This window comes from Plecotus auritus (assembly GCF_963455305.1).
Source record: "Plecotus auritus genome assembly, chromosome: 2".
NCBI classification, from domain to species: Eukaryota; Metazoa; Chordata; class Mammalia; order Chiroptera; family Vespertilionidae; genus Plecotus; species Plecotus auritus.
The window spans coordinates 169,560,497-169,578,806 of NC_137771.1; the positions used below are offsets into that span (position 1 = coordinate 169,560,497).

The 18,310-nt window shown below is 42.8% G+C and overlaps 1 protein-coding gene across 1 annotated transcript in view; it reads left to right on the top strand.

Moving 5' to 3' along the window:
• LOC308243050 (protein mono-ADP-ribosyltransferase PARP14-like) overlaps positions 1-18,310 on the top strand; it is a 76,592-nt gene that overhangs the window by 1,560 nt on the left and 56,722 nt on the right. The window contains exons 2-5 of the mRNA XM_080658112.1: positions 8,052-8,185; positions 8,882-8,915; positions 12,769-13,005; positions 16,030-16,266. Of these exons, the coding sequence (XP_080514238.1) occupies positions 8,052-8,185; positions 8,882-8,915; positions 12,769-13,005; positions 16,030-16,266 (642 nt within the window). The remainder of the gene's footprint in view (positions 1-8,051; positions 8,186-8,881; positions 8,916-12,768; positions 13,006-16,029; positions 16,267-18,310) is intronic.

Genomic DNA, 18,310 nt, shown 5'->3' on the forward strand with positions numbered 1-18,310 from the left:
CCCTCTCCCTCTCCCTCTCCCTCTCCCTCTCCCTCTCCCTCTCCCTCTCCCTCTCCCTCTCCCTCTCCCTCTCCCTCTCCCTCTCCCTCTCCTTCTCTCTCTCCCTCTCCCTCTCCTTCTCTCTCTCCCTCTCCTTCTCCTTCTCCCTCTCCCTTTCCCCTCACTCCTTTCCACTCTCTCTAAAAATCAATGGAAAAAATACCTTCTGGTGAGGATTAACAATAACAACAACAACAAAAAAGAAAGGGCGAGGACAAATACCAAACATCTGCTTGCTTAAGACAACTACCAGGTTCTTTACGGGGAGTCATGTGACCAGATACTCCCAGAGCTCACACTTTTTCCATTGGAATGTCACAGGAGAGGTTGTGGACAACCCCTAGTCCTCCTTTCCTTCCCTGGATTTGAGAAGCGTTTGGGCCAGAGGAGAGGCAAGGAGGCTTACAAGGCCATGAGAGCAATTGGAAAGCTTTAAGCAAGGATCCAGGAAGGAAAGATGAAACCCAGAGAGGAAAGGGGTACACAGATTGTGCGAAAGAAGTGAGGTGGCAGGGGGCAGGAGACAGGAGACTTGCTTGGCTCAGAGCTTTATGGAAACAAGGAACACCGTTTTCCAAGGATTAATTTCACCAAGGAATGCACAGAAGGGCAGCTGTATGATGTCAGTCATTTCCTCAAGAGATGTTACCACTGTGATTCCAACTGTTAGCATCACCATGGTTCTGGCCCTTAGCAATGCTTTTCTTCTTTAGCATCTCTTAACCCTCAGCAGGTTAAACAGACACAGCCCAGCTCTGTCCTAGAGACTCAGGAGCCCTGAGTGTGGGTGGGTGAGAGGGCATCAGCTCTTTGAACCAGCACCCTAGGTGACTCTAAAGCACTGAAGTTTGAGAATGCTGGTTGTTGATGTCCCTGGATGAACAAGATGGGAGCCCATTATAGGAAATACACACAGCATAAAAATACAACCAGTGCAAAATATAATTCTGTGATGCTAACATCATTCTGTTCTAACCCTCAAAGTAGAACCAATTTCAGTCTCCTGCCAGGCTTCTTCCTTCACCTGTTCTAGCCCACGACCCTCTACCTCCACCCCCAGGCTGCCCCAATGACCCCTTTGTGTTATCCCCAGCACAGACATCTCATAATCTGTGCAACTGATGATCTTTTATGGTCAAAGTTCTTGGGGAGTGGAAAGTCCCAGTGAGTTTCGATTTCCTATCAGAAGACAGCCTTCTCAGCAGCAAGTTGCCAGGAAATTGCTAACAGTGAATGACCTGCCCTGGCAGTCCTAGGGCAGGAGATCTTGTCTTTACAGGGAGACCCATCCCCTCCACACCAGGAAGTGGCCTCAGCAGGTGCAGTCTTGTCGTGTAACACGACTTTAATCATATAATTCACATAATCAGGCTGAGCCCACCAGCATTTCTCTGTGGAGATTACGGTAGAGCACACCCGAACTATTGAGAAGCTGCATCTTACTTTTATATAGTTCATTGAATTTCTGAAAAGATGAGTGTAAATTGACTTGGAAGATTTTTGGATGTGTACATTTATCATCCTCTCTGGTCATAATTTGGCTCCTGATTATTGTCAGTCTCTTTGGTGCGAGGAAACCCATTAATAAAAGCAAATGTGAATGGTTTGAGATTGGTGCAGAAAGGACATAGGTCAGGGTGGCTGGACACCAGAGATTCAGCCTTATTCCTCCCAGATTCACCTTTTCCTTGTTGGGGAGCACTTACTGATCTTGCTGCCATCTGCCCTCTTGAAGTAGTGGTGCCCATGCCTATTGCTCACAGAACAGGATTGCATACTTATTTATTTTTAAAACAACTTAATTGATTTCAGAGAGGAAGGGAGAGGGAGATAGACATATTAATGAGGAGCTAGAATCAAAGTCCAGGCATGTGCCCTGACCTCTTGGTTCATAGGTCGATGCTCAACCACTGAGGCACACCAGCCGAGCCAGGCTAGCACTTGTATTTTATTTTACTTTATTGTTATTTTTGTTAATCCTTACTCAAGGATTTTTTTTTATTGATTGGGAGGAATGAGGGAGAAAGAGAGAGAGAGAGAGAGAGAGAGAGAGAGAGAGAGAGAGAGAGAGATAGCATGTGCGAGAGAGAGGAAGAAACATAAATGTGAGAGAAACACATTGATTGGTTGCCTCCTGCACTCAACCCTGACTTTGGGGATCAAACCTGCAACCTATGCCCTTGACTGGGAATCGAACCCATGACCCTTTGGTGCGAGGGCTGACACTCTAACCATTGACCAATACTGGCCAAGGCCAGGCTGACACATTTAAATGCCCAGATATGGATATGACTCTACCAAAGTGTGGGGAATAATAAAGGAGGGTTTCAATCACAGAGGTCCATGACTCTGGACAACCTGGCTTACAAAACTTAGCTTCCTCTCTGGAACTGGGTTCTTCTCCAGCCCTTACTCAAGCTTAGGGCAGCCTCTTAGGAGTCTCTGTGAAGGTATCTTCCCTCCCATAAAGAGTGAAATTGGAGTCTGGCATTTCTTCTTATATTGTTTCTGGGGGACTGTTTCATCCAGTTGGCATCCTACCTTTCCATGGATGGTTGAGGTGGGAAAGCTATTTAAGACCCTCTTTTTGAAAGATTCCTACCTGTATCCTTGGCCTCATCAGGCCAACCATATCAGAATGCAACATGGTAACCCAACAGTAGGGACTCTCAAAGGTTCCCCTTCACCCTGACATTTTTGTACCATTTGACTATGTTGACCAAATCTCCTCATCTAAACTCACTCCCTATTCTCCACAGTCTGAGATACTCTAACTTTGCCTTTCTTTCTCTGCCTGCCTCTTCTTACCTCTTGTGTTTGTGTTACAAAATTCATTCACAGACCACTAGTTTGAGTGAGAAAACAGATTTAAGAGAAGTTCAGATAGTTTCTCAGTGTCACTCATCTAGAGTTGGAATTCTGATCCAGGTTTTTTGAATGCTTATGTTCACTGTTCAGTTTTTTTTTTTTTTCCCACTACAGCCCAGCTGCCTGATGTGCTATTTTTTTTAAATCTCTCCATCCATTTTTTCCTTTTCCTTTTACTATCAGATGTGAGGCTTTTTCCTTCATAAGTTAAAGAATTGATTGAAAAACTTAAACTATTCTGGCCATTCTGCTACTGGTTACCCGAGTCATCTTCCTAAAACTTAGCTTTTATCATGCCATGTCCCAGCACCCAATTTCCACTGCTCACCATGATGTAAACGACTTTATTTCCTTTACTGTGCAATAAATATTGCTCCTTTTCTGAGTGCCCACTGAGCATCAGGTACTATATTAAATTTTTTATGTTTCTTCAATTTAATCCATGTAACACCCATATAATACAATCTTTATTAATTGCTTATTATACAATAAGACTGAGGCTTTGGAAATACTTAAGGTTAAAAAAATAAGTGTAGAGGAGAAACCAAGATGGCGGCATAGGTAAACACCTAAACTGCTGCCTCGCACAACAATTTCAAAACTACAACTAAAAGAGAAAACAGACATCATCCAGAACCACAGGAAAGCTGACTGAGTGGAAATTCTACAAATAGAAGGAAAGAGAAAAGCACATTGAGACTCAGAGGAGCTGCAAAAGGCTGAGGTATGGAGATGCCCGTGCGCTGAGAGGACTGGTAACTGAGTATAAAGCTGGCTTTCTCAAGCAGGAGGGAGACAAAAGCTCCAGACTGCACTGAACTCCATTTCCGGGTGAGACTCTGGGGACCCAGACTCATTCGGGGTAAATCTGGCAGTGGGCGAAACTTGAGGGCGGCTTTCTCTCAGAGGTGCGTGCAGCAATTACCGCGGGACACTGAGACCCAGGGGTCTATTAGGGCAGGGCTGATGGGAAACCAATGCTGTCTGCTCTGCCCTGAGATTCCGCCCCATCCAGCTGAGCACAGAGGCTTTTGCGAGTCTTGTCTCATAAGGGTGTCTTCAGCACAGAAGTTCTCCCAGCGTAGACACAGCTGATCCTCACAGCCAATTGACCTGGAGGGCAATTCCTCTCAATGACACCAACAACAATCAAGGCTTAACTACAACAAGACTGTGCACACAGCTCACAAAGGGGTGCACCAAGCGTGTCCACCTTAGGTAACTGGGGAGGCTGAACCACAGGGCCCCATAGGACACCTAGCACACAAAGCCACTCTTATCAACTCAGGGAAGCAGCCAAAATGCGGAGACAAAGAAATAGGTCACAAACGAAAGAAAAGGAGGAAAGCATTGGAGTTCAAAACCATGGTTATAAGGTTTTTCAAGAATTTTTTAGAAAAGGCCAATAAATTTAGCAAGACCCTCGAGGATATGAAAAAGGACCAACTAGAGATTAAACATACACTGACTGAAATAAAAAATAATATACAGAGATCTAACAGCAGACTAGAGGATCGCAAGGATCAAGTCAAAGATTTGAAATACAAAGAAGCAAAAAACACTCAAATGGAAAAGCAAAAAGAAAAAAGAATCCAAAAATATGAGGATAGATGGAGTATCCAAGATGGCGGCATAGGTAAACACCTAAACTGCTGCCTCGCACAACAATTTCAAAACTACAACTAAAAGACAAAACATCTATCACCCAGAACCACGGGAAAGCTGGCTGAGTGGAAGTTCTACAACTAGAAGGAAAGAGCAAACAGCATTGAGAGGTGCACAAGCGCTGAAAAGCTGAGGTACAGAGGCTTGCGAATCAGGCTGGCGACAGGCGTCTGGGAGCGCTGCTTTTTTCAACCTAAAGGGAGACAAGCTCCTGATTACTCCAAACTCCAGTTTCTGGGGAGACGCGGGGGACCCAAACTCCTATGGGGAGAAGCTGGACTGTCTGCCATTGGGTTGGAAAGTGAGGGTGGCTTGCTTGCAGGGCTGCACGCAGGAATAATTGTTTATCGTGCTGGGGCACGGGACACGGGGACACGGTCGGAGACGCAGAGCCGGCTTACTGGCAGCCATCGCTGTTTGCCACGCCTTAGCCTAGTCACGCCCTGAGACTACGCCCCGCACAATCTACAAACCCACCCAAGCTCCAAGCAGCAGCTTTAGCATGTGAATGGCCTGCCCTATCGTAGCTTAACCTAGCAAACTTGCAGCCCGGGTCAGACAGCTCCAAAACCTCCAAACCTCAAGCAAAGAGGAGAAAACTGTAGTTCTCGCTGTAGCACCTGCTGGGTAGCCTCAGACAGTAGCTGACCTGCACCCCATTGGAGATCCAGAAGCCAGTGTACCTAGTGGTCAGTGTGAGACACCAGATTTCAACTCCTCACATCCATAAGTGACACATTCAAGAGGCAGACTCGGTGTGCACCAAAGCCCCACCGAAACAAGTCCTGCACCATAAGCAGGATGTGAGGCTTTTCCTTCATAAGTTAAAGAATTGATTGAAAAACTTAAACTATTGACTCTACCAAAGAGCACAGCAGTTCTTCCATTATAGACACAGCGGGTCCTCACAGCCAATTGGCCTGGAGGTCAATTCCTCCCAATGTACCAACAGCAATCAAGACTTAACTACACCAAGACTTTGCACTCAGCCGACAAAGGGGTGTACCAAAGGCGTCCACCTCAGGTGATTGGGGAGGCTGAGCTACTGGCCCCTATAGGTCACCTAACACACAAAGCCACTCCATCAACACAGGGAAGCAACAAAATGCGGAGACAAAGAAACATGTCACGAATGAAAGAAGTGGAGGAAAGCAAACTACTTGACGACATAGAGTTCAGAACCACATTTATAAGGTTACTCAAGAATCTTCTAAAAACCGCCGAGAAACTTGATGAGACCTCTGAGGAGCTTAGTGAGACCTTCAAGGACCTTAATGAGAATGCCAAAAAAAAAAAAAAAATGGAAAAGGACCAGTCAGAAATTAAGCATACACTGTCTGAAATAAAGAATATACAGAAACTCAACTGTAGATCAACGTACCCCAAGAATCAAACCAAAGATCTGAAACATGAGGAAACAAAAAACACCCAACCAGAAAAACAAAAAGAAAAAAGAATCCAAAAATATGAAGATAGTGTAAGGAGCCTCTGGGACAACTTTAAGCGTACCAACATCTGAATTTTTGGGGTGCCAGAAGAAGACAGAGAGCAAAATATTGAAAACCTATTAGAAGAAATAATGACAGAAAACTTTCCCTACCTGGTGAAAGAAATAGACTTACAAGTTCAGGAAGCACACAGAACCCCATACAAGAGGAATCCAAAGAGGACCACACCAAGACACATCATAATTAAAATGCCAAGAGCAAAAGACAAAGAGAGAATCTTGAAAGCAGCAAGAGAAAAACAGTTAGTTACCTACAAGGGAGCACCCATACGACTGTCAGCTGATTTCTCAACAGAAACTATGCAGGCCAGAAGGGAGTGGCAAGAAATATTCAAAGTGATGAACAGCAAGAACCTACAACCAAGATTACTCTACCCAGCAAAGCTATCATTCAGAGTTGAAGGTCAGATAAAGAGCTTCACAGACAAGAAAAAGCTAAAGGAGTTCATCACCACCAAACCAGGATTACATGAAATGGTGAAGGGTATTCTTTAAGAAGAGGAAGAAGAAAAAAGTAAAGATAAAAATTATGAATAACAAAACGACATCAAATACATACCTACCAACAAGTGAATCTAAAAATCAAGTGAATAAAAAATCTGAAGAACAGAGTGGACTGGTGAATATAATAGAATCAGGGACATAGAAAGGGAGTGGACTGACAATTCTCAGGGGGAAGGGAGTGTGAGGGGTGCGGGAAGAGATTGGACAATAATCTTACACCTATGGATGAAGACAGTGGCGGGGGGGGGGGGTAAGGCATGGGGTGGGGTGGGAAATCAGGTGGAGGGGCGCTATGGGGAGAAAAAAAAGAGGAACACCTGTAATAATCTGAACAATAAAGATTTATTAAAAAAAAAAAAACAACAAAAATATGAGGATAGTGTAAGGAGCCTCTGGGACAACTTCAAGTGTACCAACATCCGAATTATGGGGGTGCCAGAAGAAGAGAGAGAGCAAGATACTGAAAACCTATTTGAAGAAATAATGACAGAAAACTTCCCCCACCTGGTGAAAGAAATAGATTTACAAGTCCAGGAAGCACACAGAACCCCAAACAAAAGGAATCCAAAGAGGACCACACCAAGACACATCATAATTAAAATGCCAAGAACAAAAGACAAAGAGAGAATATTAAAAGCAGCAAGAGAAAAACAGTTAGTTACCTACAAGGGAGCACCCATACGACTGTCAGCTGATTTCTCAACAGAAACTATGCAGGCCAGACAAGAGTGGCAAGATATATTCAAAGTGATGAATAGCAAGAACCTACAACCAAGATCACTCTACCCAGCAAAGTTATCATTCAGAATTGAAGGTCAGATAAAGAGCTTCATAGATAAGAAAAAGCTAAAGGAGTTCATCACCAGCAAACCAGTATTATATGAAATGCTGAAAGGTATTCTTTAAGAAGAGGAAGAAGAGAAAAAGGTAAAGATAAAAATTATGAACAACAAATACATATCTATCAACAAGTGAATCTAAAAATCAAGTGAATAAAAAAATCTGATGAACAGAATAAACTGCTGAATATAATAAAATCAGGGGCATAGAAAGGGAATAGACTGACAATTCTTGGGGGGAAAGGGGTGTGGGGGTGCGGGAAGAGACTGGACAAAAATCGTACACCTATGGATGAGGACAGTGGGGTGGGAAGTAAGGGCAGAGGGTAGGGTGGGAACCGGGTGGAGGGGAGCTATGGGGGGAAAAAAGAGGAACAATTGTAACAATCTGAACAATAAAGATTTATAAAATAAAAAAAATAAGTTTAAAGATAGAATTAAAATCCATGTCTGTCTGCTAAACTTTTTTTTTTTTTTTTTTTTTTACCACATAAGGCCTCTCTTGGGGAAATGACTGAGTAATTGATTGATGATGACAAAGCCTTTGGAAATACAGAATTATTTTAATAAAGATTGCTTGACAGTTCTCCTTCTCTTTCTCCTCCTTCTGCTTTTTTTTGGTATTTCAGTTCGGCAGAACGTTCTGGAGAGAGAGAACCACGAGTTAGCATGGCCAGGAAAAGGAACATTGAAGTTAACTGTCAAGTTGCCTCCAGCCCCAAATGAAGTCCATGATGCCTCTAAGGAGAAAATTCCAGCAAATGTGAGTAAAGGAGTGAGTACCCAGGAAGTAGGCTGTTCTCCCAAGGTGTGTGGGATGGGAAGCACAAGGAGGAACACCTAGTGGAACAAAAAATATAAATCAAACTGCAGTGAGAAATGAAACTTATAGATGTGGTGGGATAGGTATGGAATAATGAAGGAGGAGGCACTTTTTCTTCGATGTTAGACACTTTGGGAAAAGTCAAGATTTAGGGGTTATAATAAGGGAGGTTTGAGATGTAAAATTTTGGGTTGCTCTTAACCTGGAACTTGCTGTATTTGTTTTACTTTTACATTGTTTTGAGGAGATAGCAATCCATACTGCAAGTACTAAGTGTTTCCTAAAATGGTATAGTAATAGAATCTACCTTGTTGGTTTGTAGGATTGTTGTGAGGGTTGGATGAGACAACCTGTGTAAAGCAAATGGTACAGTGTTCATAGGAAAGACTCAATAAATGTTAAATGGGGGAAAGATGGAGCTCTTACCCCATGCCCCGGACACTTGGTATACATTTTTCTGAGTAAGTGGAGGTGCCACTACACCTGGGGGACATTTAAAAGCAATATTGCTGGAGTTTTTCACTATTGTGTCTGTTGACCCTATATCTCCAGGCTGGTCTCAGGCACATTTTCTTAATATAAAAAAATTTGCGTTATTGGTAATTTATTAATGCTACTTTATTGTTTGAATTTCAGGAATCCAAGACCAAAGAACATGCCAAAGAACCAGGTAAGGTCTCAATTGAGATGACTGGCCTTCACGAGGCAGTTTTGCTTTGATTAAAGATGGCACTTGTAGACATCATCCTTATCTTCTTTACTTCACCAGGCAGGTTTTTCTCAGCTTGGCGATGCCTTGGGCTGCATCCTCTTTATACAGTACTCGCAGCCACTTGAGCTCTAAGGCTCAGGTTAGGAGGATGGAAACAGCTCTCTCTGTGGGGACTGGGAGACACCTTGCAATTGAGGGGAGGGCTAAGAGGTGCCTGGAGGAAGGTGATGAAGTGATCTTTAGAGCCCACTTGTGCCCAAGCTGCTGTCCAGAAGCAAGTACATGACGTATCAGTGGGTGCTGTGTGTGGCTAAGTCAGTTTCTGAGCACTGGGTGTGGAAAGTGCTGTCCTCAGGAGCCACTACAGGAAGGTGTGGGTCCTCTGTGGATGAAAGCTTCTGATGGTGCAGGATGAGCGTGCAACCCTCCAGAGCAGCAGCAGCCTTCTCGTCCCATCTGCTGTAAGATAGAGCCCGACACCTAGTGACTGTTGTGGAGTCTGTTGCTTTACTAGTGTCTGGTGTTAGCCTGTAGCACCTGACATTTACTAAAGAAGCAACTGGTTTTCTGGGCTAAGCATGGTGTTATAAGGGGGAGGAAATGGTGAAATGTGTTGAATGGCTGAGCAAGAGAGATAAAGTGATACATATCCAGATCTTAGGGAAAAGAAAATTCCAAAAAATGTGGAATATTTTCTTTTAAAGTAGAAATTGTCTTGAGAACATGTTTAGATTTTTGCAACGTTCTCTTTTTGAAAATGACACTAGGATGAAAACTTGGGGTCATTGTCAGGGATCTTGCGGCCATTGTCAGAGCTCTAGAATTTCATTGGAATGGTGAGCAAAATGAGGATGGAGGGTGGTTACCTAGTAGGTCCCATATCTAAGGGAGGAGGAGAGCAGAGGACATAGCACCATGAAGGCACTAGGCATGCCTGAAACCCATAGCTTCAAGTTAAAGATTGACAGGCAGTGACAGAGCAGGGAAAAGCACACACCGACATCAGGGGATATGAGCACTGAGCCAGTGTCCTGTTTCAGGCCAAGCTGAGCTGGGATGGGCCTCAAAGGTGGAAACCAGCAAGTGGAAGAACTAGGAGAAGAGAGACGAACAAGAGCAGAGAAATACTGCTCACTTGTGGTCAGCAAATTCTGTTTATTCCAAGTCTATATTTCAAGCCTGGACCCTCTTCTAAATCCCAGAGCTGTGTTTGACCTTTCTGTTGGAAAATATGTTAGCACCAACGTGTCTGAAGCCACGTGTGTCATCTGCCTCCAAACCAGTGCCCTCTTCTGTCCTTTTTATTTCTCTTCAAGTGCATAACCAGTTTGCCCATCACCGACTAGGAATTTGTCTTTTCTTTAAGCTTTCACATATGTTGGACTCATTCATTCCTCCCTCAGCCCAGGCCCCCATTATTACTTTACAAATCCAGCATGGCAGGAATACCCTGCTTGGTCTCCCTGTACCTGATGTCCTTCTCCTTAAATCTGACCAGTCCTGTGTATTGCTGGATATCTGGTCATCTTTTTCACAGAAACCTTCCCTGGCTCCCTTACCACCAACTGCAAGATAAAGTCCAGACCACATTCTGGATGAAGCTGACTTTTCTGGCCTCATTTCTTACATCGCTGTACATGAGAGCTCCTTGAGCTTTATTGGTCAGATCACCATTTCCTAAATAGTTTGGCACAACACGATACTCTGCCTGTATTCTGTTGCTCACAGTACCCTCTACCCCACTTTTCTCTGCCTAAATTCAATAGACCCTTCAAGATCTACTCAGATTCCTCCTCTTCTCTAAAGCCTTTCCAAGCCAGCCAATCCCTTTATCTCTCTTTCCTGGAATCCTGACTTAATTGTTGGTGCTCTTTATATGGCAATGCCTCTCTTATGATGAAGCTTCTAATAGTGGGGTGATAAAACTATATTGCTAGCAAGGCTCTTATCATTCACTCAGTCCAATAGTCTCATTTTTAAATTAAGAGATGTGCCCAAGGTGACTTGGCTAAAGAGTGATGGAGTCAGGGGTTGAACTCACCCCAGCCTAGTACTCATTCTGTTTTGTCATACATGACTCATTGAATGCTACTTTATGTTGCTATTGAATCCTCAAGCTATTTTTTATTTGGCGTGTGTGTGTGTGTGTTTCTTGGCGTGATCTAACTGCTGTAACAGTGTGTGTGTGTGTGTGTGTGTGTGTGTGTGTTTCTTGGCGTGATCTAACTGCTGTAACAGTGTGTGTGTGTGTGTGTGTGTGTGTGTGTTTCTTGGCGTGATCTAACTGCTGTAACAGTGTGTGTGTGAGTGTGTGTGTGTTTCTTGGCGTGATCTAACTGCTGTAACAGTGTGTGTGTTTGTGTGTGTGTGTGTGTTTCTTGGCGTGATCTAACTGCTGTAACAGTGTTTGTGTGTGTTTCTTGGTGTGATCTAACTGCTGTAACAGTGTGTGTGTGTGTGTGTGTGTGTGTTTCTTGGCATGTTCTAACTGCAGTAACAGTGTGTGTGTGTGTGTGTGTATGTGTGTGTGTGTGTGTTTCTTGGCGTGATCTAACTGCTGTAACAGTGTGTGTGTGTGTGTGTGTGTGTTTCTTGGCGTGATCTAACTGCTGTAACAGTGTGTGTGTGTGTGTGTGTGTGTGTGTGTGTGTGTTTCTTGGCGTGATCTAACTGCTGTAACAACTCCCCAGGTCACAGTGCAGTGTAGTTGGCAGCTAGGGTGGTGGCTGGAGTCTAGACTGCTTTATGCAGTCATTTGGGAATCCAGGGCTCCTTGATACATGGCCTCCAAGGTCACTGCAAGAGAGAATGGAGAACCATATGAAGGAGACACGTATTGGTCATGCTTGGAAGTGGAATTCACCCCTTCTTCCCATATTCCATTAGCCACACGAACTCTACTATAGGAATTTAACTGTAGGAAGTCTGGGCAATATTTCCCAGAAAGACAACAAAATGGATTTGATAAGCACATGACATTTTACTCTGCCATAATAAACATTTTCAAATATCAGTTTCTCTTCTCATTTTTCTTGAATACCTCCATTAGAAAAATAAGTTTCTTATCTAATGCTTTTTACAGACCCTCTCCACATATCCAGTACCTTCAGCATAACAAGGGCTCCAACTGAATAGTTGCGCAGAGACTGTCTAAAGATCCTATTATACCCATCATGCTTCACTGCACTGGATTAAGCACAGAGTGAAACTGACTTTATGTATATGTGTAACTCACTTATGGTCAACAATGGGGAGGAACAAGCTGGCTGGAGTGATTGCTATTCACTGAGTTTGATGTACATATATAGCCCTCTAAGCCATTTTACTTTCTCTGTGTATCCCGCAGTCATTCAGTGCAAGCATCTTTTTTCTCTTCAGTGATGGGAAGTACTGCTTTTCAGAGCATAAAGTGTTAGATCGTGCTCATGTTCAGCATCATCAGATATTCTTGCTTTCCTCCAGTGGTCCAAGCACTAAATCTCTAATTCACCAAACACTCATTGAGCCTCGAGTATATACCCTGTGCTAGCAATCCCAGGATGCATAAACATGTTCCTTGCCTTTGAGAAACTGAGTTCAATAATTATACTATGGTGCTGTGATAGAAGTATATGTCAGCAGGAAAAAGTGTGATAAAATTGAACATCATCATCATAATTCATTTAAGCTAAAAGCCTTCTAAGATCTGTTTTTATTTGAGTTAGCTAAGAGGTTGGGAAGGAAAGAAGACAGTGTCTTATGGTAATTTACTTTGCTAAAATTCTGGTAGATAAATATAACATCTTGACCTCTTTTGTATCCCTAAAATCAGATGCATCAGAAGATACACAAATGTCTCTCAACAGAAGATCAGAAAAAATGGAAGATGTCCCAAAGCAATGTGAAAATATTCCCTCTTTGGTTGCATTTGAAAATCTCAAAGCAAATGTGACTGACATGATGCTAACCTTGTTGGTGGAGAACATAAGTGGCCTGTCCAGTGATGATTTTCAAGTGGAAGTAATACGAGATTTCGATGTTGGCGTAGTTACCTTTCGAAAATACATAGGTAAGATGAAGTGACCCTTCTTTTCTGTCTTTTTTGCACAGCACTTTGGGATTTGGGACAGCCAGCTAATGGAATGTCTCTAAAAGTTTGACTCTTGCTAGAAGCTGGTAAGAGAGGACTCCCAGTTAATATAGATCCTTTTTTATTTGAAAGAGAAGCAATTTTGTTATTTTTGCTGTGAATCCAAATTATGGCATGTTTAATAAATTAAAATTATTGTATGAGTTTTGTGTGTATGTGTGTGTGTGTGTGTGTGTGTGTGTGTGTGTGAGAGAGAGAGAGAGAGAGAGAGAGAGAGAGAGAGAGAGAGAGAACACACCCAAATGAAAATCTAAATGAAGTCCAAGGATCTTAAAGTGATTCTGAACACAGGAGTCAGTGTTTGCACGTGTTACCTCATTGAGAGAAGTAAATATTGATCTGTGTCACCAAACTGGACTTGAAGTAATAATTATAATACTAGCAAATACTCAAATGCTGTTACTGTAAGTCAGGGACTATGCTAAGCTCTTTACATGTATTAATTGATCTGTTCCTTTCAACAACTTTTTGAGATGATTATTATTATTTCTCATTTTACACCTGAGGAGACAGAGGTGCAGCGATGCTAATAAATGAAGAACTGGATTTGAACCCTGGCAGCATACCTCTATCCAGCCTGTACTCTTATCCCCTTTACCATATATCTTCTCAGTGTTTTCATGGTCATCCACATATGCAGGGAGAGTAAGTGCATGTGATGCAGAAAATGAGTGCTGTTTGAGGTCTGTGGGAGGAGTCTGTGAGTTGGAAGAGCCATCTCTAGAAAAATGGGGACATTTTCCAGTTCCAAGTCCTCACAGTCCCATAGCTGTGGCAGTGGAATGGTTCATTAAGAGCACAGGTCATGCCCTGGCCAGGTAGCTCACTTGGTTGGAATGTTATCCCATGCACCAAAAGGTGGGTTCGAAGTTGATGTTTTTCTCTCACATTGATGTTTCTCTCACTCTCTCCCTTCCTTTCTCTCTCAAATCAACAAAAATGTATCTTGGGTGAGGGTAAAAAAGAAAGAGCAAGGTCATGAAGTAAAAATTCCAGCTTCATCATTTAAGTAATTATCTGAGGTTGGCCGAGTTACTATCCTCTGTGTGCTTTGCTTTCTTCACCTATAAAATGGGGATAATAATACCTACCTTATTCAGTTTCTGTGAGAATAAAGAAAAAATGTTTGAGAAGCTCTTAACATTGTTCTTGGTAAGGACATGGTAAGGACTCAATAAGGGAGCTATTCTGAATTGAAGTTTATGATTATTTCTCATAATGGTAGAACTAGATGGACTTGCTTTTTTTATTGAACAAAAAATATTGAATGCCTACTATGTGCACATGTCTAGGTGCTGTAGTATTAATAGGAGATTTTGCTGTTGCCGAGATGAATAATTCCTGGTCCCTGCTTCTGAGGAACTCCTATGGGACAGGGTGGAAACCAATACATAAATGAACAGTGAAGATCAAGAGAAGTTGCCTCCCTTGGCTGTGAACAGCAGGCTGTGGGGAATGGGAGGAAAGGGGACCCAAACAAGGCAGAGTGGCTTTGCCCTGCCTACGTCCTTCTATGAAGCTTAGACGCCAGCAGTACCGGGCTATCAGGTCCCAAATATACTATGTTCCATGCCACTGCTGTTCCCTCTGCCTGAAATGCTTTCTCCCTTATCTATCTGATAAACTCTTCTTCATCCTTCAAAACTCAGATTGGTGACTACTTACTCTGGGAATCCTTGTCTGAGTGCCTTTATTAGTTTTCCGGCCTCATGTGATACTACAATAGACCACTTGCTTGTTTTCAAGACTTCCTCCCTCCTGGATAGTGAATGTTCCAAGAACATGTTATATTCCTCACTCTCTCTCCCCAGCTCCTAGCACAGTGCGTGACACAATGTGGGCCGTGCATCAATATTTATTTATGTGAAAGTGATAATTGGATCAAGTCCTGAAGGAGGAATAGAACCAAGATAAAAAAATTGGAGGAGGGCATTTCAAGCACAGGAAACCATATAAATAAAGGCAAAGGAGAATGGGTTTTCATAATAATTACTAGTTTCTGTGGCAGTATGAAAATAAAATGAATGTCACGGAATAACCAGAGTTGATATTTAGAAATTAGTTTGGAGTCAAATAGCAAAGGACATATTTCACCTAGCTCAGGAGTGTGAACTCATGCCTGCAGGTAATGGGGAGCCACTGAAAAACTTGAGAAAGACTTGAGAAAATGAGGAGATTTGAATAGTAGAGAGTACTCAGGTGGTTATATCAAGGAGGGTTGGAGCGGGCTGTGAATGGAGGTAGGGACACAACTCTGTGGTAAGACATTCATAGATGCATCATTGTTCAGAGACTGGGAATTTTAGGCAAGTAAATTCACATTTAGGAATTAAAATCTTGCATCTAAAAATTGAGTGCTTAGCTCCCCTCTTTATCTCTATTAATTCAGACAGTTTTTGTATAATATCCTATATAATAAAGAGGTAATATGCAAATTGGCTATCACTCCAACACACAAGATGGGCGCACCCATGTGGTCAAAGATGGCCGCCCCCATGTGGACACAAGATGGACGCCACAAGATGGCCAGCAGGGGAGGGCAGTTGTGGGAGATCAGGCCAGCAGGGGAGGGCACTTGGGGTGGACCAGGCCTGTAGGGGAGGGCCGTTGGGGGTGACCAGGCCGGCAGGGGAGGGCAGTTAGGGGCAATCAGGCCAGCTGGGGAGCAGTTAGGCATCATTCAGGCTGGCAGGGGAGTGGTTAGGGGGTGATTAGGCTGGCAGGCAGAAGAGTTAGGGGCAATCAGGCAGGCAGGCAGGCGAGCGGTTGGGAGCCAGCAGTCCTGGATTCTGAGAGGGCAGTCAGACATCCTTTGAGGGGTCCCAGATTGCAGAGGGTGCAGGCTGGGCTGAAGGACACCCCCCCACCCGCATGAATTTCGTGCACCGTGCTTCTAGTAAGGATATAATTATAATTTTCTGATTGATTAATTTTGGTTTGCAGATGCCATGAAATTTGTTGAAGATTGTGCCATGCACCATTCAGTGACACAACTTCAGCTTTCTCCAAGACTTCTGGAAATGACAAAAACAATCAGGGTTGAAAACCTGCCGCCTGGTGTTGACTCCTATAATTTGAAATGTTTATTTGAAAATCCTCAAAATGGAGGGGGAAGAGTTGTCAGTATTGAATGTTTTCCTGAAGAGAGTTCAGCTCTGGTAGAATTTTTTGACAGAAAAGGTAATGTCTATTAGCCTGATTTTGTACACCTTACCTGGCATAATTTAAATATGTTAGCAGATCTTATTATTATAGTTATCATTTGAATTCTTTTTTTAAAATATATTTTATTGATTTTTACAGAGAGGAAAGGAGAGGGATAGAGAGTTAGAAAGATCGATGAGAGAAACATCGCTTTAGCTGCCTCTTGCACACACCCTACTGGGGATGTGCCCACAACCAAGGTACATGCCCTTGACCAGAATCGAACCTGGGACCCTTTAGTCCGCAGGCTGATGCACTATCCACTGAGCCAAACCGGTTAGGGCATCAGTTGAATTCTGATGTATTTTATTTTTATTCATATATTTCCTTGGTAATCCAATTAGGAAATCCTGTTCATCTGGAATATGATATTTAATGTGTCTAGTGATTCAAACATTAAAGAAGTAATGTCACATTGTTGAAAGATATAAAGTTTCTCTCTTAAGTCTCTAATTATGATAACTGAAAAATATGTAATTCTTAGAATCCTGGAAATACCATGTTAAAAAGGGATTATATGTGTTTTTTAGCTGTACACTTGGCAGAAATTCTCATGTTAATTTCAACAAGTTTAGGTAAAGAAATACTCAGAAACGCATCTGCTCCTAGAACAGTGGTTCTCAACCTGTGGGTTGCGACCCCTTTGGGGGTCGAACGACCCTTTCACAGGGGTCACCTAAGACCATCGGAAAACACAGATATTTACATAACGATTCAAACAGTAGCAAAATTACAGTTATGAAGTAGCAACGAAAATAATTTTATGGTTGGGGGTCACCACAACATGAGGAACTGTTTTAAAGGGTCGAGGCATTAGGAAGGTTGAGAACGACTGTCCTAGAAAGTATCACTACTTCCCCTTTCACCTGTCAGGGTCATCATTCAGAAGTTAATAGGGACGATTTCACATGATCAGTGGGTGCAGTAACCCTGTGAAAACCATGTCCACCTGAACCTCAGGGAAGCACACCTGAGGGTTTTGTAGACATAAATTGCCAGTTCTCTGAGACACTTGCAAAGCCGGCTTAGAGATTCCATTCATGTTCAGAGGTCAAGGCTGAGGAATTAGGGAACCTGACTTCTTAGAGAAACAAGAAACATCATGTTTGGGATTAAATGGTGGAGCATGAGATAGGATCATGTGATATGCCACCCAATTAAGATAAAATGCCTCATGGGGAACTTGGAAGAACCTCCCTTCAGCTTTTATAAGTTGGAGAAAATGGGGTGAAGGTATGGTTTAGCTTAAAATAGAATGAAAGATCCAGTGTTCCTTGGGCAAAGGTAGAGAGCTACATAAAGCTGTCTACCCTAGAACTTAGCTCCCAACCAATGGTGGGAGTTGACAACTTTGGGGCTTTTGAACATAGTGAGGGCACGGGGCAGGTGTATCCTCAGAATGCCTAGTTACATGGGTACCACTAACAATAGGAAGTACTTAATTGAGGCTTATTTTACACCCAAGCTACACCTGTGAACAGTAGAGTCCTCTTAAAGGTTCCATTTCACTTGACATCTTTGTACCAACTGACTATGTTGGTCACGCCTCCTCCCTAACCTCGCTCATTCCCTGTTTTCCAGGGTCTGAGATACACTGACTTTCCCTTTCTCACTCTCGACATTTGCAGAGCTCTCAGAGTGCTACAAAGTGGATTTATGGACATTGCTTTACAGGCATTGCTATTATTGTAATCCTTATTTTACAAATGAAGAAACTGAGGTACAGAAAGCTCAAATCACTTGACCGAGGTTACACAGCTAGTGAGTGACAGAGGCAGGATTTGAACCTTAGCAGTCTGGGCCCATAATCAATGCTTTTAAGTTTTCCACTTTTCCCCAGTTTCCTGTTCACCTATGACATGAATGTTTCTTGTGGGATATTTCACTACTTAGGGTGGGTTATCAATAAAGAGGCAAACTGGAGATAAAGATGGGTTAAGAACAGAATTTATTTAGCAGCATTGTTTTATATGTAGATTATTTGAAATTATTTGGTTCAATTTCCCCAAATCTGATTCAT